Raw genomic sequence first — 24,109 nt, 5'->3', positions numbered from 1 at the left:
TCTGGGGCATTTGTTGGAATATACATCCAATTCAGAACACACAATTGAAATCCTCAACTAAGGTATCGGAGATATGATATAGGAATTGCTGTTTGCTGATGACTGCCCTCATGCATGGCCTTCAAAGGTTCATGGACCATTTTTCAAAAGCAGCTGACGACTATGGGCTAATCATCAGCTTAAGAAAGACAGATACTCCAGTAACCACCACCAAGTTCTGACTGCAACCCACCTACTATAACTATAAATGACACAATCCTGAAGTCTGTATATAACTTTGCCCATCTCAGAAGCACAACCTCTGGAAATATCTGCATTGATAGTGAGGTGGCAAATAAATTGCTAGAGCAAGCTCAGCCTGTTTATGCAAGATAATGTGGCAGAAAAGAGGTATCAAACTTGCTGTGCACAAAGATGTGGTAATACATGCCTTTTTTCTTGTGTCTGTGAAACATAGACCTACTCCAGACATATTAAGCAGTTGTAAAAACAAAAAGCTATTGCCGATGCTGGAAATCCAAAACAAAAACAGAATTACCTGGAAAAACTCAGCAGGTCTGGCAGCATCGGTGGAGAAGAAAAGAGTCGACGTTTCGAGTCCACATGACCCTTCAACAGAACTGAAGTATAGTTAGGAGAGGGGTTTTTCACCCCTCTCCTAACTATACTTCAGTTCTGTTGAAGGGTCATGTGGACTCGAAACGTCGACTCTTTTCTTCTCCACCGATGCTGCCAGACCTGCTGAGTTTTTCCAGGTAATTATATTAAGCAGTTGGACAGGTTTCACATGAGATGCATTCAGAACATCATGGATGTCAAATGGGTGGACAAAATGCCCAACACTGACATACTTCAAAGAGCAAAAATGTCTAGAATTGAAGCACTTGTCATCAGAGCCTAGCTGCAGGAGTCCCTCCAGGTAGTGTCCTAAACCCAACCATCTTCAGCTGCTTCATCAATGACTTTCCCCCCATCATAAGGTCAGAAGTGGGGATGCTTGCTGATGATTGCACAATGTTTAGCACTATTCATGATTCCTCAGATAATGAAGCAGTCCATGAACATATACAACAACATATGGGGCAACATTCGGGCTTGGCTGATATGTAGAAAGTAACATTCATGCCAGACAAGTGCTAGGCAATGACCATCTCCAACAAGAGAGAATCTAACCATCTCCCCATGACATTCAGTGGCATTACCATTGCTGAATTCCCCACTATCAACATCTTGGAGGTTAACAATGACCAGAAACTGAATTGGACCAACCATTTATATGCTGTGGCTACAAGAGCAGGTCGGGCTGGGAATTCTGCAGCGAGTAATGCACCTTCTGATTTTCCAAAGCCTGTTCACCATCTTCAATGCACAAGTCTGGATGAGTGCAGCTCCAGCGATGCTCAAAGTTCTACACCATCCTGGACAAAGCAGCCTGCTTGATTGGCACCCCATCTGCCACCTTCCTCCACCACCAACAATGGCAGCAGTGTGTGTACCATCTACAAGATGTGCTATAGCAACTCACCAAGCTTCCTGTGACAGCACTTTGCAAATCTGTGACCTCTACCACCTAGAAGGACAAGGACAGTATTTGCTTGGGAACACCACCACCTGCAAGTTCCCTTCCAGTCACTCACTATCCTGGCTTGGAACTGTATTGCCATTCCTTCACTGTTGGGTCAAAATCCTGGAACTCCCTTCCTGACAACACTGTAGGTGTACCTACACTACATGGATTTCAGTGGTTCAAGAAGGCAGCTCACCACCACCACCTCAGGGCAATTAGGGATGGGCAATAAAAGCTGGCCTAGGCAGTGATGCCCACATCCTGTGACCGAATTTTTAAAAAAACACTACACGTTCAAGAAATGGCCATTTTGGATAGCGAAGCTAAACTGACAAGAGTCAGAAAAAGCTGTGTGTGATAGGACTTTACAAAGTTTCCCATATTGGCTGGTATGAGACCTGGGAGAATTTTGGGGTGTGTGGGAAAAGGAAGAAAATGTTGTAACCTATACAATAAACTAAAGGTGAGTATTGGATTGATGGATGAGAATCTGGTAAAAACCCAACTCTTCAACATTTTCCTGTAGGGTTAAAAGGAAACACAATCTTTACAAATTGCTGTAAGTACTGGCCTTGTTTAGATATGTTTTACAGGAGTAACAGAATAAAACCTTTCTTGAGTAAGAATGTTAACCGAGACAGGTACCCAGTGGAGAAGATGAATGCAACTGGGACCTTGTGACTAAAGGGAATGACACCTTGAGAGCAGATTAGCCTAAACCACTGTTGCATACCACATGGCCAGTTTAAGATGGACACCAATGGAAATATGTTTCCTTAACTGCAGAATGGCTTGTGACACAGTGGGGTCCAAAGCCCAGAAACACTATGTAAATGGAGGGAATTAAAAATGATGAATAATGGAGTAGTGTCATTGGTAAACCAGCTCCTGCCCTTACACATTGAAGTGCAGCAAGTTTAATCTAGCCTGTGCTGCAGGAGGTTCCTTCGTCTGGTGAAGCATGTCCTTTGGGTAGGAAAGGAATGGAGGGATTTGATGTCCAACTTCACCCACCCCCTCCCCCAAAAGAGAACTTGTTCACTTAAGCTCTTTTGTAACCTACCACCTTGTTTTATTTACAGAAACAAGCACTGATGGAACAGGTGGCGCACCAGGCTGTTGTTATGCAGTTCATTATAGAACTGGGCAGAAGTCTTCAGGAAGATCCTCGTGGCTGCTTCAGACAGTTTTTTGAGAAGGCAAAAGTAAGAATCTAAAATAATGGTGTTTGGGGGTGGGGTGGTGGTGTGGGTGGAGAAAGAATTCTCATTTTTAGAGCTCCCTCGGCAAAAATGGTGGAAGTTCTCATTATATTCAGTCTGAGCCTTGTATGCGTTTTAAATAAAACGGTTGTATTAAATTACCATTAAAGGGAGTACTGCCTCACTGCTTGTTTCAATATATAGTGCAACTTTGCACCCTCAAAACCTGTGGGGACATGAAGCACCTTCTTGTTGAACTTGTTCCTTCCTTTCTTCCACTTCATTCTTGCTATAGCAGAAGTAACTTACTGATAAAGTCTCTACTAGTCAGGGGAAGTAAGTTTATGGGGAGAGTTTTGCAGAGGTTACACCGCATTAATGCCTTCAGAGTACATGGCGATATGAACTGCACATAGTTCGTTTTAAGGGAGTGGGCTTCATGTGTCAAATGGACTTTTTTAGGCTTGGAACCATCATTGTTTACACCACAGAAGGAAACTTTCCCACCTATCTGTGCTGGTTCTATGCTAAAACAACTTAAATCTATTCCCACTGCTCAGTTTACCTGAATCTACACTTTCCTTAAAGATGCAATGATGAATCCTTCCCTTAGTTAGCTGAGGCATAGAATATAAGAGCAGGGAGGTTATGATGGAATTATATAAAACATTAGTTTGGCCACAACTTGAGTATTGTGTGCAATTCTGGTCACGTCATTACAGAAAGGATGTAATTGCACTAAAGAGGGTGCAGAAGAAATTTACGAGAATGTTTTCCCAGAGTGGAAATGAGAAAAGATTGGATAGGCCAGGGTTGTTTTCCTTGGAACAGAGGAGGCTGAGGGGAGATTTGATTGAGAGTTACAAAATATTGAGGGTCTGGATGGGAAGGGCCTATTTACCTTGACAAAGAGGTCAGTGACTAGGGGACATAGATGTAACGTGATTGGTAGAGGATTAGAGGAGAGATGAGGAAAAGTTTTTCACCCAGAGGGTGGTAGGAGTCTGGATCCCAATGCCTAAAAGGGTGGTAGAAACAGAAAGTCTCATATCATTTAAAAAGTGTCTGGATATGCACCTGGAGTACTGTAACCTGCAGGGCTACGGACCAAATGCTGGTAAGTGGGATTAGGCTGGATGGTTCTTTTTTTTTGGCCGACGCAGACACAGTGGGCCGTGTGGCCTCCTGTGCTGTAAACTTTGTAAGATTCCTATGATATCTGCCTCAAACTACTCTCTGTGGCTTTTGTAAGTGTGGGTGGGGTGGGGGGTGGAAACAAGCTGAGTATGGTCCTTAAATAATTAATTTAGCTCAGTTAAAGGTAAACTTCACATTGTTTTCTGTTTCTGACCAACTCTCTTCCCCACCACTCCTATCCATAAAGGTAGCTGAAGAAGGTTATATGGAAGCATTTAACACTGAGCTAGCGGAGTTCATCCAACGGGTCCGAGAATTTGCAGAAGCCAAAACTGCAGAAACGGTAACTATACATAATGTGGCTCGGCACCTGAATCATTTGGATGTTCGTTTGCCTCCTATGGAAGTTTTTGAATCTTTGCCGCAGGTAAGCACCCTGCAAACTTGGAAAACTGTGCTCGTTTTCTTTCATCCATCCAGGTGCAGGTTTGCACTGTAATGAAATTTAATGTTCATGAGCTATGTGTGGTTTGTTTCTGCAAGGGATGTAACATATAGCATTGCTTCAATAAACCAAATGTTCAGGATTGCAACATTCAAAATAAGTATTCCAGACCATGTGCATGTTTTTACTCAAACACTTTGTTATCCAATTTTCTCATTTATTTTCTTCTCTGGGCCCCTGCCACCTCCTAAGGTGTGTCTGTGTTCTTCACCATTTCCCCATTGTGCCTCCCTTATTACCTTTAGTTTTATTCTGTCTTGGCTGATGACTCCACTTTCCTTGTAACAACCATGTGGCGTCATCCATTGTCCTCCATTTTTGCTACCTGGAAAGCAGTTCTTCCTGGTGAAGAATCAATAGAAGTTAAGCTATTTAGTTTGGTTACCCCTGTTGTTACTGACCACTCACTTGACATTGTTTTGGTGCACAGTACCAGAACTGTTGCTTCAATGCTCAGATACTTCCTTCAAGTCTACCACTTGCACTGCACTTCATGAGGCCATATTTTCTTGACAGGAAAATTTAACAGACCCAGGAAAAAAATGTGCTCCCAACGAGTAGCCCCACCTTCCTACCTATATCCCCCACCCCACTGTCCCAAACTGCTGGAAGCTGGGATTGTGGTAATCAATTCTGTAATATCTTTTATAATGATTTGTATCTTCCTTATAGGAACTCAAACGGTGTTTCCAGTTGCAAGATGTCCATGTCCTCCAGAACATGCTTAGCAACATGAACCCTCAGGTATGTTTTAAGGGTGTCCATTCTCTTCAAACTTGATCAGAATTTATAAAGGATCCTCTCTTATTTCTGATTTTGCCTGCTTCCCTTCATCCTTTACAAGGGCTGTAGTATTTCCCACAAAGGTGGGAGTGAAGCTAGCCCCCAATTTGTCTGATGCTGGCTTTTGGTCGTAGTGGAGGAAAGGGCCCTCCCCTATCATGCTGCACTGGGTGATCCCACTTTTTCCGGTGACTTTTTGTCTAAGCATAATGAAGTAGTTTTTCTTTCCATTGGCATATAAGATAATCCTGAACTGTACCTTGCAGCATTTGGCTGTTATGTGAAACGGAATTCAGCCCTGGATCACTGTTAAATTAAGAGTATTCCCAACTTGCACAATCTCCTTTCATTTATAATGAAAACAGAGAATGCTGGAAAACTTGGGTCAGGCAGCATCTATGGAGAGAGAAATAGAGTTAACCTTTCCAGTCGATGACCTTTTGTCATCTATATCTGGTTGATGTCCTTTCATCTATACCGGTCTATTGATTATACAGTATCCCTTTTAATATTTTGTTTTGGAAATTCTCATCTATTCAAAATATATACAAATAAAATATTGGTGTAATAAGAATAAAAATGTCATTGATGGAAGCATCATGTTTAAAATATTTGATATACTGCTTGTTACTTGTACGTGGAGTTTATAGAGGCTCCCTTTGAGTAGAAAAGCAGAGTATTTGGACACAAGTTGATCTGAGTATAGGCATTTGGTGCATCGTCTGTTGTGATGGTGTGCTTGCTAATACATAAAGTATACTCATTAGAATATATGTTTATGTAAATAGTTACGTCATCATAGGAAATGATGAAATGTCACGAGCAGCAGCCATCTTAGTTAAACTGCACAGTAAGCAGCACATGCAGCAGCAAGAAGAAGTCATCTCCATTAAAGTTCTATGTTAAACCTTTACGCATGCCCTTCAGCTTTGTTTGTATTGGTCTAGAAAGAGATAATACAACATCACCTGCAGGAGCACCAATGTATGGGATATGTGTTTATTTTACCTCCATGTTGGAGATGAGCTGTTATTGACTATGCTATACTGAGCAGGGAAATTTGCAGGTACTATGCATCCTGTTTATATCAATGGAAATCTGGATTAAAAACCTTTAAATCAAAGCAGTCTCGTGTGCTGGCACCATATGCCTTGAAGTAACTGGATTCTGGTGTACATAATGGGTGTCTGACCTCACCTGGAGTTGCCTGATAAGGGTGCAGAATGAAGGAGGAGCACCTCATTCTTATTCAGTACCTTGTTTCCCAAATCCCTTCCCACAGAGGAGAGGAAATCAGAGCAGAGTTAAGTTGCTTCATTTATGCTGCCATTGTGGGGCACGGTGGAGAGGAGAGAGAAGAAAGAACTTGCATTTATACAGTGCCTTTAACACCCTTGGGATGCTCCAAAGCTACTGAATCAACTTTTGAAGTGTAGTCACTGGCAGCTGCATTTGCGTGAAGTTGCACAAACAGCAGTGTCTTTTGTTCGGGAACTTGTGTTAATTGAAGGATAAACGGTGGCCAGAAAACTGCTGGATTCCCCTGCTCTAGAAGTCATCCCATTGGGTTTTTTCATAACCAAACTGGACAGGCAGAAAGGGTTTTGATTTAAATTCATCCAATTGGTTGAATTTTTGACATCACGGCACAATCAGTGTCTGCCTACATTTACATGCTCACATTCTGAATGGGACTTGAAGCTATGGTCTTCTGACTTGAGTGAAGGTGCTTCTATTGAACCAAGCCTGCCAAAGGGTGGGGTGGAGGGGGGAACAATGTCAAATGGGCAGTATGAACCGGCAGCCCATTTTACATGTCTCATCATCTAACTTTGAAGTCAATATATTTGTGGGACCTAATATGAAAGAGAAAATTGGTTGCAGTGAGTAAAATTCCTGACTTTTAGTTTCATCCGACATAGTGATCACTCAGTCCAGATTTTGCATCATTTTCTGGTTCTTTACACTCGCTGTAATGGCAACAGTTTACTTATTCTCCGTGAGTTTCACTGTATTTCTATCTACTACAGGTTGCTGAACACTACTTGCAGCGCTGTATAGATGCAGGCTTAAGGATCTACAATACTAAAGAAGCCAAAGAAGAAAGAAATGAAGAACCTAAAATGGACCTATCTTAAATGTTTGGCAATAACACTATTAGATATTTGCATCAAAAAATTTCCCTACAGTGGAAGAAAAGCCTGTTGTTTTTGTATGTAACTGTTAACTTGCCTGTTTGAATGCTGCACTTTATTTGTCAGGTTTGTTTAAAACAAAGTTTAGTTAATACGTTGATAGTATGATCTGGATGCATTCAAATGCTGGATGTTTTGAAAGAGGATTTGCTGGTCACCTTTTTTCTCCTCTTCCCCATCCTACACTGGCCTCAATACCTTCTGGTTTAGTTTTGCTAAGGGTCAGTCAGATTGCACAGTGAATTATGCTGGTGTGTAGATTTTGCCCTCCTTCATTACTGTGGTGACTAAGACTCATGCTGATATCCCCCAGGTGGCAAGTTCCTGAAAACAGGAACGGCCCAGTCAGAAATATTTACTTAAAATACAAATTAAGTTCCTTACTAATAAAATACAGAGAAGGGGGTATATGGGCTGGTGCCTTTGCCTTTCACAGCTTCGTCTACTTTTCTGCTTTTGGTAATGTTAGCAATAAAGCTAAGTATGAAACAGATTTCCTCACTCATACTGATATGTCACCAATGTTGGTGAAAAACATATCCCATGGTCGTCTGTTGCACAGGAAACATCTAAAAGTTGACCAACTGAAGCCCAGAAGTTTTAAAAAAAAAAAAAATCAAACCAATATTCATAGAAAATGGGGTAGAGTGTTGCCGTTTCCTTCAAGGCCCCAAATTCCCTTACCTCCTTTTGGTTTAAAAAAAATGTTTACATTGGTGGCTTTGCATCTGTCTATTTCTTTAAGAAATATTGTTTGAGCAACAGGCATACTATTGACTAAATTTTAAAAAGCTGACCAGATGGATGGTATTGATTTCAAAGTACTTGCACAGTGCTAACAGTATTCCTCTTTACACACATTATTTCAGCCTTTACCTAAGAATGAATGGAGACTGAATGTAGACTGAGTATGCAGAGTAGTGGAGCTGTTTCAATTGTTTTTAAGTATGACAGCCAGAGTGAATTTACGCCTGTACACTGGAAAAGTGCACCAGTCAGTAAGGGGGGGAAAATAAATCTGTGTATGTATATATTTTTTAAAAAGAACAAATTACTGTATAGCAAGTGCTGAGACAGATGGTTGTGGTATGTAGATGATGCAGTAGAGGATTTAAGCAGAGCAATTCAACCCGCCTGTGCTGCCAGAGTATACTTGCACGCTTTCAAATTGGCACTGCTGTGAAACCAGCTGTTCATCTTCCTCACCAAGTGGGCTTAGATTACAGTAGCACAGATAAACTTGAGTAACCATAATGCATTGTGGAAGTGTCAGAATTTACTGACTCGGATTTCCAATTAACCTGTACAACAATGACCTTTTCAATTAAAATTGGTTTATGTTTTTCATGTGACCCATGAGGTTCTGTGCAGTTCAGGTGGAAGTCCAGGAACCGAAACAGATTTTGGGAGATTGCTATGCAAATTGACTTAGCAAAATTGTACTCCGTGGGAAAAAAAAACTGACTGAATGTACTCTGAATAAATATGAAAAGTTGCTCTGCAGAATGATTTCAGAGTACCAAGGTTGGTACAGTGCAATATGGTTTCCAATTAAATGTACTTAGAGAATGCGTGTGATGTCAGAGTGGGAGTTAGAATACAGTTCTAAAGTCAGCCTTATTGTAAACTACCAGCCATTGATTTCATAGTGTGAGTGAGTTTCAAACTCTTATCTAGCCTAACACAAATGCATAATAATGCAGATGCTGCAAATTTGAAATAGAAAGTGCTGGAAATACTCAGGTCAACCAGCATCTGTTGAGAGAGAAAGCGTTAATGTTTCTAGTTGATGACCATTCATCAGAACTTAATCCAGTCTAATCCTTTACTATTTTGTTGCCTTCTCAATCTTGTATTAATTTAGTGTTTATAACATACCTGCTTGTGGATAAATAATTTTTGCCAACTCTTCTACGTACAAATCTATACAAGTAAAATGTGCACTTTTCATTTCGTTTTTGTTCTGACTTACTTATGCTATTAAGTAAAAATGTGGGTTAACAATTGGTATCAAAATAAGGAAAATAGTGTTAGTATGTCCCTTCACCCCGACTGTGATATTTCAGACTTGAAAGTGTCAGATGCATGAGAATAGCTTTGGATGGGTGAACTTGGTTTGATAACTAGAAAATCTTTTCAGATAATAAAACTGGATATAAGTGCAGTTTATTTACTTTTGTTTTCTCATCAGTATATGTTACTTAGAAATTAATTCAGAATGGTTTGTAATCGACATAACGTTGAGGGTGTATGCATAATATAAGGAATGCTTTTTGGTTTGGTTTCAAATTGCATTTTTGCACAGTCAAAAATCTTGACTTGCTTATAAACGAGTCTGAATTAAAACAAGCAAAAGTTCAAATTAAATTGGTTCTAGTTGAATGTTAAGTTTGCTTTGAAGATTACAATTATTGTAATAAAATTGCTGTATTTTACTTTCTTTTAGTGAAAGTTTAATCCTTTTATATAACAACATCTGCGTTCATTTGGGGTGGGGCGTGTAAGATATTGTGCACTGAGGAGAGAGACCGTATATATTACTTCGTTACTTATGACCTGCAGGAGAGCCACTCATGAATATTGAGACACCATTCCAACTTTGGGCAATAGAAGGAGCCATAAGCTGGACACATTAAAACTGATCTGAACGACTAACTGATAAACCTACAGGAATAATAGTTGGCAGTATTCAAAAATATTTAGTACAAGATGAATACATATCCCTAAAAAATATAAGCTCCACTCATAGTCAGCTATAGTAACCATGTGGTAAGACAGTGTAAAACTAAAGGAAGTTGCTTACACAAATGCCAAGCGGTGGTAATCCAGTGGACCAGAAGAGAAATAGAAACAAAGGGATACAAAAAAATTTAAGAGCTGCAAAAAAGGCAAATAATAAAAGATTTTATAGATAAAAAGATTTTATAGATATTGAGACTAGATGTGGCTCCATTAAAGATGGGCACAGGTGATACTGTACTAATGTAAGATTCATTCAATGAGTAATTTGTAGCCCTTTACACGGTAGAATATCAGTGCTAAAATGGAAACTAAAAATGAATCAAGGGGAGGAACTTAATGGAATCAATGGAAGTAAAAATGGCAATGAAGAAAATAACTATTTTAAGTCTCCAGACCAGACAGTTTCCATCCCAGGATCATAAGCAGTCATATAGTATCTGAGGCTTTATTAATAGGGGCATTGAGTACACTAGCAAGGAGATCATGTTGAACTTGTATAAGGCCCTAGTTATGCTTCATCTGGAGTACTGCATCCAGTTCTGGGCACCATAGTTGAGGAAGGATGTAGACATTGGAGACAGTACAGAGGAGATTCACAAGAATGGTTCCAGGGATGAAGAACTGTAGGTAAGAGGATAGACTGGAGAAGTTGAGACTTTTCCTTGGAGAAAAGAAGGCTGAGAGGAGACTTGATAGAGGTATTTAAGATCCTGAGGGGATTGGACAGAATAAATAGTGAGAAACTGTTTACACTTGAGAGTATCAAGAGCTAGAGGGCACAGATTCAAAATAATTGACAAAAGGAGTAAAAGTGATATGAGGAAAAAAATGTTCACCCAGAGGGTGGTTGGAATCTGGAACAAACTTCCTGAGAGGGTGATGATGGCAGGTTCGATTGAAGTATTCAAAAGGGAATTCTCTGAAGTGAGAATGTGCAAGGTTATGGGGATAAGGCAGGAGAGTGGGAATAGGTAGAATGCTCTTTCAAAGAGCCAGTGCGGACTCAATGGGCTAAATGGCCTCCTGCACTGTAAAGATTCTGTGACGGGGGAGCTGTCATGTTACCAATGCTCAGTAAAAACACTACTTGCCGGAATCACTTAGCCCTTCCCAATTATGTATGATGTCAGCGGGAAATTAGACTGGTCTGAATCACGTTTGGATATAAGTGGCATGCAGCCGTCAGCTCTAACTTTGCTTGTGACTTTGAGGCGAGTGCAAGATTCGAAGCCTACCTTCGATAGCCTTGTTCCGGGTTCTCACCAGTGCCAGTGAGATGCGACGCTGGTAGGGGTGTGGGGTTGATCTGCTAACTGGCTTCCTCTATTCTCTGGGTGGGTGTCTTCTGTGGGGCTCAGGCAGGGCTGCATGGAGACAGAGACCGGCATTGTGACTGGGCTGGGGGGATAGAAGATTGAGATATGGGAGACGATGGCAGGGAGAGGGGAGACTGAGGGTGGGAAAGCTGGAGCCCGACATGGCAGACTGGAACGCAGACACGAGGGTGTGAATGGGAATTAAACTGTGTGAATGGGAGGGGAGTCTCACAAACTCTAAAATATGTGGTGGTGGGGGTGCTGTGTTAGTGTAGTACAAGAGGGATGGGTTGCACAGAGACTCACGGAGGTGGTGGAGGGAAAAGGCTTGGACATGAGGGATGGATTGCACAAAGACTCATGGAGGGGGTGGGGAAGGGAGACTGTTGTGATCAGTCATAGAGGAATGGGAGAGCCCATTGCAACACTGTCATAGTCCCTAGTCTGGGGCGTAGAGGTCAGAGTGAGAGATTAAAGGCAATCCTGGGGCTTTGCGGGCCATGCTACAGGGCTATGCATAGCACGCACATCATAGTCCCACTCCAGGGAGGGGCAAGGCCTGTGTGTTCAACTGGGGTAAAGCACAGCTTGGTGTGCAGGGTGTGGTTATGGTGTCTTAGAGTTGTTGGCCATGGTCTTGTCCTGCTTGACACTGGGCTGCATATGGGATGGCCATGGTTAGGGGAGGCACCCACAGCCTGAAAATGGGGAAGAGGTAATACATAAAGGGTATTTGAAACTCTGCTGGGGGGTGGGGGGAAGAGCAGGTCACCTTTGTACGTGACTGTGCACACAGCCTCAAGATGGGGAGGGGTGAGGTCCACAGTGGGCATAGGGACATCAACAGTTCAGGTTGGTGAGCTGCAATGTTGACCACAATTGCAATGGGATCCGGGATTAGTGGGGGAGGCTGGAGAATAACAGGAGGGCGCTCTACCTACACAACGTCAGGTTCCAGGAAGATTGGAGGGATCCAAACACTGACAGGGGGAGGGTTGATGCTGGTTTCAAACCGTGTCTCACCACCATTTTACAAGCCCAAAGCGGTGTCGCAGTTTGTAATCAAAACTGGACAAGAATTTGCACAGCAGGGGTCTGAGTCAGTGTGGGAGGAGCCAAGGACTGCACTCATGGGATCTTCCGGGGACACCCTCAAACTGCTTGGGCTCTAAACATTGCAATAGGGTCAGAGCTGAGAGAAAAGAGGAAGACTTCCTTGAGAAGGTGCAATCGGAGCCTTGCATTAAGGAAGCACAGCTGCCACATATCTGCCAGATCAATGAAAGCCTTTAATGTGCTTTCTCCAATTGGCATGGATTGCAGGCCAAAGGACATCCAAAAATTGCTGAAGTGCATGTTGAGCTTGATCAGCATAGAAGATCATAGCTTCAGGAGTGCCTTTGGTACACATTTTATGAATGCGTCCAAACCTCTCCCAACCTCTGGGATTGAGATGTCAAATATCAGGGTTGGCACCATGGTCATCTAGATATGAGTTTGCACCTCAGCTGCAAGGCTGTATCAACGAAAAGCTAATAGAGCAGACAAAGCTCAAGGCCATGGCATTGGCTTTGTGTATGCGAGTGGGAGGTCTGCTAAATTTGCCCAGTGTTCATTAATCTCGTGCATCCATCTGTCCCCAGAGAGAAGGAGGATTGAATAATGGAGCCTGTGCTCAATGCTGCCTGAGGAGGAGTTGAAGGGCCCTGCCTGATCTAGCCCTGCTTGCGAGGAGGCCCAGCCTCTGATTCATGGTCCAGGGGAGCCCCAGCAACAGGCAGAGGATGAGAAGGTTTCACCCATCGCATGGAGGCAACTCACATGACCAATGGTCTATCTGCAGATGAGCGAGAGACAATACCATGTACATCTGCGCTTGTCAAGAGAGGTGGTGGATCATATCTGCCACATTCTGCGGAAGGATCTAACGCCCCATGGGCTGGGAAGGCCACCACCGTGGTCAATTTTTTTTTGCCTGCGGATCATTCCAGAAATCCACAGAGGATCTATGCAGCAAGTCAGTCCTCAACAAATAAATGTATCAAGGAGATAACAGATGCCCTCTACAGTAAGGCTCATCGTTATGTGAAGTTCACACTGGGATGAAGCTAGCCAGGTTGCTAGATTTCTGGGGTTTGCAGCTATCTCTGCCTTCTCTAGAGTCCAGGGTGCAATCAATTGCACACATTTGGCTTTGCCAGCTCCATAGTAGCAGCCGCTGATGTTTATTTACAGGGTTCCACTTAATCAATGTTCAATGGCTGTGCGATCATCAGAAGCACATCATGCACATTTGTGCCAGGTACCCTGGGAGTTCCCTTGACTCATACATCCTGAAGCACTCCCAGGTGCCTCACTATTTGCTGAGACCCTTTGAATATCAGGAATTGCTGCTTGGGGATAAGGGGTACCCACTCGAACAATGGCTCATGACACTACTGTGTCATCCTCGGTCACTCAGAGGAGATACACAACGAGGTGCGTAGGGCAACACAGTCCATCATTGAGCAGACCATTGGCATCCTGAAGATGCATTTCCGATGCTTGGATCGCTCAGGTGGGGCTCTTCAGTACTTTCTGCAGAGGGTGTCCTACATCGTCGTGGTCTGTTGCGCTCTACACAATCTGGCACTTCAAAGGCAGCGGTGGTGGGGGGGGGCATCCCTTACCAGAGGGAGACGTGGAGGGGGCTGAGAGCTCCTTGGACGATGAAGAGGAGGAAGGGCAGGAACCTTAAGAGGGAGATCAGGGTCAGCTTCCACATGATGATGTCATCGAAGAAGCATGTAAGATTCCAGGAGGAATAAGGTGCAGGCAACAGGAAACAGCCGCATTCCTTCTGTCCCTTAGTGCAATGCCAGTGCACTGGAAGGCCTTTACAACCACTGACATCAAAAGCAAGTTCAGCATTCAGACTTGTATCTTCAACACTCATGATTCACCAGACCCTAATCTTTGGAAAGGTCAACAATGAAACCTTTATCTGTGCGCTTTGGGAAGTGAAAGTAGCCACAACAGCACAGATGCTGCATCAAGAAACTTGATTCAGTGGTCGCCACCTTTATGAGAAGCTTTTTTTGCGGACACAGAGATGCGCGCCTGGTTGGAGAGAGCATCATGACTGCAGGTCTTGTGCTTTGGCACTACCAATGAAGACTGCCTTCTCCATTGGAGAGACAATGATAGCTACCCCTCCAAGGCTAATGAGGGCACCTAGCTCCATGCTGTCTTGTAAGAAGTATGGTTGCTAGCGCATTTTGCAGACATTTCAGTAAAGAGTTCGACACATCTCCCTGATATAACACAAGGGCAGAGTAACTTTGACAATTCAGGTACACATCACAAATGTGAGGCTCACAAAGGGAGGCCAATACACAATAAGAGGGCACATAGATGCATGTGCACAATGTTTTCAATTGGTGCAACCATTCTCATGAACAGAAAATGTATTTACAAAGATGCATGATATTTAAAGTGATTGAACACCCGTGACTCAGAAGTGATTTCAAACCTCCTTAATTTTTCTAACCTGACTGCTCTAGGTGCATCCCCGACATCTGCAGCAGAGGTGGAGGCAGCCTGTTGACTGGTACGCCCTGTTCTCTTTGATGACATTGGCGGCTGTCCTCTAGAAGGTCAGGAGTTGGGAGGCCCAGGCCTGCTTTGGGTGTCCTGCAGTGGGGTAGGTGAACCCTCCAGGTGATGGGGTCACAGGCAGAGGGGATTGGGATTGGCCGGACACCCAGTCACCTGAGGGGATGGCCCTGGGGTCTCCAGCTGCTGGTCCTCCTCCCTGCGGATGCCCGAGGGTCTCTGCCTGACTCTTTGAGCAGAAGAGGCACCTGGAGGGAGGTCAAGGTGCCCTGCACCCCCTCTCGCCTAGCTATTGATGGATCCCACCAATGCCAATAGCAATGGATTGGAGGTCTGAGTGCAAATCCAGCAGGATCTGTTGGATCAAGGTCTCCAAGGCGGCCACCACCCTTCCCCTTGGAGACCCTGAGACACTCATATGTTGGAGCCATGACATCAGAGCGAACACGGATGGACTTCTCCATCCTTTGCTCTAGTCTGTTGACTTACTCTCGCAACTCTACCTGATGTTCCACTGCCTGTCTTTGCATCTCCAGCATGTTAGAGGCTGCCACTCGTAGAGGCTCATCATCTCACTCGGACTCATCAGGTGCTTGATCTCCAGCTGTCCTCCAAGTGCCAGAGACCTCGGCTGTCACTGCCTCAGACGCTATGGAGATGTGTCCATGAGGCGTTCGCCAGAATGTGACCCTGAGCCTACTCTAGAACTCGAACCCACTGGGGTGTGTGTCTCTGCGCTGGTGGAGGGTGCAGGTGAACGCAATGATGGGTCTTCTATTAATGGCTCCTCAGCATCTTCCTCTGAGGTGGCCTGGCAGCTGGGGCTTTTGTTTGGCTGGAAGCCTGTCTGGACCAGCGAGTACCTGTGGGAGAGCAGATAGCTTTATTTCATGAACATACTGAATGCAACATTACATGTCACTCACTGAGAACGTCAAGATGTGATCAACTCATGGAAGGCTCATCCGTACTGGCTTGCTGGGAAAGGCTGATCTTGCTTTCCCCTCAGGAGCGATCTCTATCCTCGCCTACAAACTTGGGGGCATCCTCCTTGAACTTGGTCAGCTCCAGGATGTCGGCTCTCTCTCCGAGTGTGGGATCTCTCCCTCTTGTTGCGGGCGAGCTTGGCCTGCATGAACATAAATGGATGGAGTGCGATGAGAAGGGATGGAGCAGAGGGTGGGAAGAATGCATGCCTGCTGTGTGTGCTGAGCCCTCCCCATTAAGGACTGAGGATGGAGTTTGTGCAGCATGATAGATGAGATTCTGATGATGTTAAAGAGCCCATGAGACAGTCAGTGCTGATCTCTCCCCTGCTAATAATGTGAGATCCACAAGCAGTTTGAGCAAATGATGCTGCTATGAGAGTGAGAGTTTGGAGTGAGCTGAAGGGTGACTTACCCTGGCGGAACGGACGAGATCATTCATTATCTTCCTGAACTGCTTGGCACTTTTCGGCTGGTTTCCCGATGCGCTGACCTCCTTTGCAACCACCTCCCAGGCTGGTGAGGTGAGGTTAGTGGGCTTCCTGGAACCAACCTTGGGGTAGAGGACATCCTGGTGCTGGTGGACTCCATGGATGAGCGCCTCCAGGGAGTGGTCACTGAACCTCGGGGCAGCTTTCTTCTTCAACACATCCATATTGAGACATCTCCTTCACACAACTGGGCTGGAGAGTGTGTGTGTGCGCGCGTGTGTGTTCGGGTGGTGTTTAAATATGGCACCCAGATCTTTGACCCTATTAGGTGACAGCGTGGCAGACGAATCAGTTCCCGACCCGCCACGTATCTGAGAGATACTCACCTGTGCATGATTAATTAGCGGCCGAGCACAAAATCGGGCGTGATTTCCCGCTCCGCCGCCCAGTGGGAAACACACTGCCGAACCCACCCGCCACGACACTTAGTTTCAAAAATGGAAAATTCCACCCAGAGAGTTTAAGAGAATTGGGGTTAAAGAGAATAATGAACTTTCCAGCAGAAGCAGAAAGGGAAGGATAAGGTGCATCAGCTCCAAGTAGAAGTGGTTCATTGGCTGAAACATAGCAGTGCAGGTACAAGGCACAAGGCCATAGAAAAGTAACAACACTGTTCTGAGGCAGAAGTAGCATCAACAAAAGGAGCAACAATGTCAACATAAAGCAGCATTGTGCAGATAGGAAGCAGAACAAAGGGAAAACAGCAGAAACAGGTTTTGGCTCCTCATCCACTGGCTTAAACATCTACTCCCTCCATCATTGGACACCATAACTGCAATATTTGCTATCCACAGGATGCAGTGTAACGACTCATTGAAATTTCTTCATCAGCACCTCCCAAACCTGCAATCTTAACCACCTACAAGCATAAAAATAGCAGGTGCTTGGAAACACAATCGCCTCCAAGTTGCACATTATCTTGACTTAGACATTTCGCTGTTTTTTTCATTGTCACTAGGTCAAATTCCTATAACTTCCTACCTAACGGTGGAAGTATCTTCACCAGAAGGATTGCAGTGGTTCACGTAGGAAGCCCACCGCCTCAAGGGAAACTAGTGATAGTCAATTTCCAATGATACTTACAGCGTGGGAATAAATTCTTTCAAAATCCAGAACTATCAAAGATTTTGCAATACCGTAACAGGATAGGAATTACAAAATTGGATTGCTAAACTTGATAAGTTAAAGTTAAGTGAATAAATTATTTAGTAAAATTTAGTTAATATTTTCCTCGATTTAAAGCCTTAAACTGCTCACCACAATTTTAACTTCTTATTACATTTTCATTTGCTTTTGCTTGTTTTTTTGAATTTTTATCTAATCCTATTCCTATTAGTTACACGCCTTTTAATAAAAGCCTTCTGCATATCCTAATATTACACTTTATATTTCTACTTGGCCAACACTTGCTGGTCTCATCCTCTCATTTGGCCAGAATTCAATTTAACTGTAGTGATGCAAACATTTTCTTTAATATTTGCTGTTAACCTTCCAACCACTACTGTTTATAATTAACCATCTAAAACTCAAATTACATAACCTCAGAGTCTGCTCGAAATAATATCCACATTTCAGGTTGTCTCCCAATTCTCAAAAGTATGTCATAAGAACATAAGAAGAACGTAAGAAATCGGAACAGGAGTAGACCATTCAGCCTCTTGAGCCTGTTCCGCCATTCAATAAGATCATGGCTGATCTTCTTGTGTTTCGATTTCCACATACCCATCTAACCCCGATAACTTTTGATTCCCTTGCCTAACAAGAATCTATCTACCTCTGCCTTAAAAATATTCAATGACCCTCCCTCCACCACCTTCTGAGGTAGAGAATTCCAAAGTCGCACAACAATCTGAGGGAAAAAAATTCTCCTCATCTCTGTCCTATAAGGGTGACCCCTAATTTTAAAACAGTGCCCCCTAGTTCTGGACTCATCCTTTCCACGTCCACCTTATCAAGGCCGTCCAGGATCTTGTAAACTTCAATCAAATCACCCCTCACTCTTCTAAATTCCAGTGGAATCAAGCCCAGTCTGTCTAACCTTTCCTCACAAGACAACCCACTCATTCCAGGTATCAAACTAGTAAACCTCCTTTGAGTTGCCTCCAATACATTTACATCCTTCCTTAAATAAGGAGACCAAAACTGCACACAGTATTCGAGGTGCGGTCTCACCAATGCCCTGTATAACTGAAGCATAACATCTTTACTTTTATAACACAAAAACAGAATTACCTGGAAAAACTCAGCAGGTCTGGCAGCATCGGCGGAGAAGAAAAGAGTTGACGTTTCGAGTCCACATGACCCTTCAGCAGAACTGAGTAAAGTTAGGAGAGGGGTGAAATATAAGCTGGTTTAAGGTGGGGGGTGGGGATCTTGAACTCCCTCCCCCATCTCCACCCCCTTTCCGTTTCTTCCCCCTCCCTTTTGTTTTTTCCAATAATTTATATAGATTTTTCTTTTCCCACCTATTTCCATTATTTTTAAATCTATACCTGTAATGCTCTGTCAGTCTTTCCACCCTACCCCCACTAGAGCTGTACCTTGAGTGTCCTGCCATCCATTCTTAATTAGCACATTCTCTTAGATAATATCACCACCTTTTACACGTCTTTGTTCCTTTGTCTGTGACACCTTTTGATTAGCTGCTCCTATCACTGCTTGCTTGTCCTTACTACCACCCCGCCCCCCCCAACTTCTCTCCCCCCCACCACACCCCCCACCTTAAACCAGTTTATATTTCACCCCTCTCCTAACTTTACTCAGTTCTGCTGAAGGGTCATGAGGACTCGAAACGTCAACTCTTTTCTTCTCCACCGATGCTGCCAGACCTGTTGAGTTTTTCCAGGTAATTCTGTTTTTGTTTTGCATTTCCAGCATCCGCAGTAGTTTTTTGTTTTTATCTTTACTTTTATGTTCAATCCCTCTTGTAATAAAGGATAGAATTCCATTATCCTTCTTAATTACTTGCTGTACCTGCATACTAACCTTTTGTGACTCACGTACTAGAACACCGAGATCCCTCTGCACCTCAGAATTATGCAGGCGTTCTCCATTTAAGTCGTACTCTGCTTATTTGTTCTTCCTGCCAAAGTGAACAACTTCACATTTTCCCACATTAAACTTCATTTGCCAGATCTTTGCCCACTCACTCAACATATCTACATCCATCTGCAACCTCCTCATGTCCTCTTCACAACATACTTTCCTCCCTATCTTTGTGTCATCTGCAAATTTAGCTCCCATGTCTTCACTCCCCTCATCTAAGTCATTGATGTAAATCGTAAAAAGTTAAGTCCCAATACAGACCCCCATGGGACGCCACTCGCCACATCCTGCCAATCAGAAAAGAACCCATTTATGCATACCCTCTGCTTTCTGCCAGCCAGCCAATCTTCTATCCATGCTAATATGTTACCCGCTACACCATGCGCTTTTATTTTCTGTAATCTTTGATGTGGTACCTTATCAAATGCCTTCTGGAAATCCAAGTACAGTACGTCCACAGGGTCCCGTTTATCCACTACGCATGTTACTCCTTAAAAAAAACCATATAAATTGGTTAAACATGATTTTCCTTTCACAAAACCATGCTGACTCTTCCCAATTGCCTTGAGCTCTTCTAAGTGCCCAGCTATAATCTCCTTAATGATCGATTCTAATAACCTCCCCACAACAGACATCAAGCTAACTGGCATATAGTTTCCTGTTTGCTGCCTCCCTCCCTTCTTGAATAAAAGGGTTATATTTGCTATTTTCCCATCTGATAGAGCCTTTCCAGAATCTAGCGAATTTTGGAAAATTAACACCAGTGCATCGACAACTCATTAGCCACCTCTTTTAAGACCCTAGGATGTAATCCATCGGGACCCGGAGACTTGCCAGCCTGCAGCTCCATCAATTTGCTCAGTACCGTCTCCCTAGTGATTTCAATTTCACCAAGTTCCTCTCTCCCTTTCACCTCCTGATTTGCAGCTATTACTGGAATGTTTTTTGTATCCTCTATAGTGAAAACGGAAGCAAAATATTAGTTCATTTCTTCCACCACTTCCTTATTATCTACCATTAACTTCCCACTGTCACTCTCTAACAGACCAACACTCACTTTACTTACTCCTTTCCTTTTTAAATACCTGTAGAAACTCTTGCTATCCATTTTTACATTTCTAGCTGACTTCCTCTAATATTCTAATTTCTTTCTCCTGATTAACCTTTTAGTCATTCACTGCCGTTCTTAATCTTCAGTCCAATCATCTGTCCTGCCACTCATCTTTGTGGAGTTGTATGCTTTTTCCTTAAGTTTGATGCTTTCCTTAACATCTTTAGTTGACCACAGATGGTGAGTCCTCCCCTTAAAATTTTTATTGATAGTAAGAATGTACTTATTCTGAATACTCTGAAATATCCCCTTAAATGTCTGCCACTGCTTTTCTATTGATCTATCCTCTAGCCTAGTTTCCCAGTTCACTTCGGCTAGCTCAGCTTTCATCCCCACATAGTTGCCCTTATTTAAGTTTAAGAGTAGGTCTTAGACCCACTTTCCAACTGGATATAAAATTTAATCATATTGTGGTCGCTGATACCTGGGTGCTTTAATCTGAGGTCATTAATTAATCCAGTCATGTTACACAATACCAAATCCAACATAATCTGCTCTCTGGTTGGTTCCAGAACATGCTGCTCTAAGAAACTATCTCGAAAGCATTCTAAAAACTCTTCATCCAGGCTACTACGTCAATCTGATTTTTCCAGTTTATGCGTAGATTAAAATCACCCTTGATTATTGCCGTCCCTTTATCACAAGCACACAATATTTTCTCTCGAATACTTTGTCCTACACTGTGGCTACTGTTAGGGGGCCTGTAGACCACTCCCACTAATGACATTTTTCCCCTACCATTCCTCATCTCCAACCAAACCGATTCTACATCCTGATCTCCTGAACCAAAGTAATCTCTAACTTTTGCACCAATGCCCTCTTTGATTAACAGTGTTACCCCTTCACCTCTATCTAGCTTCCTATTCTTCTTGAATGTCATGTACCCCTCATTATTAAGGATCCAATCATTGTCATCCTGCAGCCACATCTCCGTAATTGCTATCAGATAATATTTATTTACTTCAATGTGGGCCATCAATTTCTTTACTTTGTTAGGAATGCTACGTGCATTCAGGTAGAGAGCCTTCAATCTTGTCTTTTTGTTACCTTTGTAACATCTAGTCTTCACTGTTGATGTATTTAGTTTTTTTCTCTCTGTCCCTTCCTGCCATTCTCTGACCCTCATTTCTCTTATTACTATTTTGCTCTCCTGTCTTGACTCTACACTTTGAATTGCTACCTTTACCCAAGCTTGATCTCTCACCCCTCTCGTTTAGTTTAAAGCCCTCTCTACTTCCCTAGTTATGCGATTTGAGAGGAACTCGTCGCAACACGGTTCAGGTGTAAACCGTCCCAACGGTACAGCCCTCACTTTCCCCAGCACTGATGCCAGTGCCCCTAAACCGGAACCCACTTCTCCAGTCTTTAAGCCACAAATTCGTCTCTCTAATCTTATTTTCCCTATGCCAATTTGCATGTGGCTCAGTTAGCAATCCAGAGATTATTACCTTTGAGGTTCTGCTTCTTAATTTGGTATCTCGCTCCTCATACTGACTTTGCAGAACCTCTTTCCTAGTTCTACTTATGTTTATTGGTACCTACATGGACCACAACAAATAGATCCTCCCTATCCCACTGCAATTTCCTCTCCAGCTCTGAGCAGATGTCCTGAACCCTGGCACCAGGCAGGTAAGACAGCTTTCTGGACTCTCGCTCTTTGCTGCAGAGAGCAATGTCAATCCCCCTCGCTATGCTATCCCCTACTACCACTACATTCCTTTTTGTCCCCCCGCTTGAACAGCTTCCTGTACCACAGTGCCATGGCCAGCCAGCTCATCCAGTTTGTAGACTTTGCTTTCATCTACACAGGTTGTGAGCACCTCAAACCTGTTTGACAATTGCAAAGTCTGAGGCTCCTCCCCGGCTGACTGCTCGGACACATTACCCGCCTCACGCACGGTTACATCCTCCTGTCCCTCACTGATGACCAAAACAGATGACCCTCTTCTAAGATGTGTCACTGGTTTCTGGAACAAAGTATCCAGGTATTTCTCCCCCCTCCTTTATGTAGCGCAGTGTCTGCATTTCGGGTTCCAGATCAATAATCCTGATCCGGAATTCCTCAAGCTGCTTACACTTCCTGCAGACGTGCTTGTCATGGATCACCTTGACGTCCAAAAGCTCCCAAATCTCACAGCTGCAACATAACACCTGTCTGCCATTCTAACTTATGTTATTTAGTTAATTTACTTTAATTACTTTCTTCCTATGCTTGCTATAATTTACTGTGTTTATTGAATGCAAGTACCACTGACAACTAAAAGTTAACTACAAGGTATGTGTTTTAGATGTTTGTTTAAATTACTTAATTTTTATTGCTTTTTTATCTTTATTGTTTGATTTTAATTTTAAAGTTTACAAATTTTGGTTTATTATTTTGAAGTTAGGAACATAGAAAATAGGAGTAGGCCATTCGGCCCTTCGAGCCTGCTCCGCCATTCATTATGATCATGGTTGATCATCCAGCTCAATAGCCTGCTCCCACTTTCTCCCCAAGAGCTATACTTAACTCCTTCTTGAAAACATACAATGTTTTGGCCTCAGCTACTTTCTGTGGTAGCAAATTCCAGTCTTGCCACTCTCTGGGTGAAGAAATTTCTCCTCGTCTCAGTCCTAAATGGTCTACCCCATATCCTCAGACTGTGACCCCTGGTTCTGGACTCCCCCACCATTGGGAACATCCTTCCTGCATCTACCCTGTCTAGTCCTGTTAGAATTTTATAGGTTTCTATGAGATCCCCCCTCATTCTTTTGAACTCCGGCAAATATAATCCTAACCAACTCAATCTCTCCTCATATGTCAGTCCCGCCATTCTAGGAATCAGTCTGGTAAACCTTCACTGCACTCCCTCTATAGCAAGAACATCCTTCCTCAGATAAGGAGACCAAAACTGCACACAATATTCCAAGTGTGGTCTCACCAAGGCCCTGTGTAATTGCAGAAAGACACCCCTGCTCCTGTACTTGAATCCACTCGCTATGAAGGCCAACAAACCATTTGACTTCTTTACTGTCTGCTGCACCTGCATGCTTACCTTCAACAACTGGTGTACAAGGGCATCCAGGTCTCGATGCACATTCCCCTCTCTCAATTTATAGCCATTCAGATAATAATCTGCCTTCCTGTTTTTGCTACCAAAGTGGATAACCTCACATTTATCCTCATTATATTGCATCTGCCATGCATTTGCCCACTCACTCAGCTTGTCCAAATCACCCTGAAGCATCTCTGCATCTTCCTCACAGCTCACCCTCCCACTCAGCTTTGGGTCATCTGCAAATTTGGAGATATTACATTTAGCTCCCTCATCTAAATCATTAATATATATTGTGAATAGCTGGGGTCCCAGCACTGATCCCTGCGGTACCCCACTATTCACTGCCTGCCATTCGGAAAAAGACCCGTTTATTTCTACTCTTTGTTTCCTGTCTGCC

General features: G+C 43.3%; 1 protein-coding gene across 3 annotated transcripts in view; it reads left to right on the top strand.

Annotated features, from left to right (window-relative positions):
• Positions 1–9,829, top strand: part of LOC144698536 (hsp90 co-chaperone Cdc37-like 1) — a 37,333-nt gene extending 27,504 nt beyond the window's left edge. Inside the window, exons 5-8 of one of the 3 annotated variants that reach the window (XM_078570472.1) lie at positions 2,650–2,772; positions 4,154–4,333; positions 5,084–5,155; positions 7,225–9,829. In XM_078570472.1, the coding sequence (XP_078426598.1) occupies positions 2,650–2,772; positions 4,154–4,333; positions 5,084–5,155; positions 7,225–7,332 (483 nt within the window). In that variant the 3' untranslated portion in view covers positions 7,333–9,829. The remainder of the gene's footprint in view (positions 1–2,649; positions 2,773–4,153; positions 4,334–5,083; positions 5,156–7,224) is intronic. The other 2 variants (XM_078570477.1, XM_078570483.1) reach the window with 2 other exon arrangements.
• The last annotated feature ends 14,280 nt before the right edge of the window (positions 9,830–24,109 follow it).

The sequence above is a fragment of the Cetorhinus maximus genome, chromosome 2 (genome assembly GCF_964194155.1).
Source record: "Cetorhinus maximus chromosome 2, sCetMax3.hap1.1, whole genome shotgun sequence".
Taxonomy (NCBI): domain Eukaryota; kingdom Metazoa; phylum Chordata; class Chondrichthyes; order Lamniformes; family Cetorhinidae; genus Cetorhinus; species Cetorhinus maximus.
The sequence above is the reverse complement of the archived record's forward strand: the minus strand, read 5'-3'. Positions and strand labels throughout refer to the sequence as shown.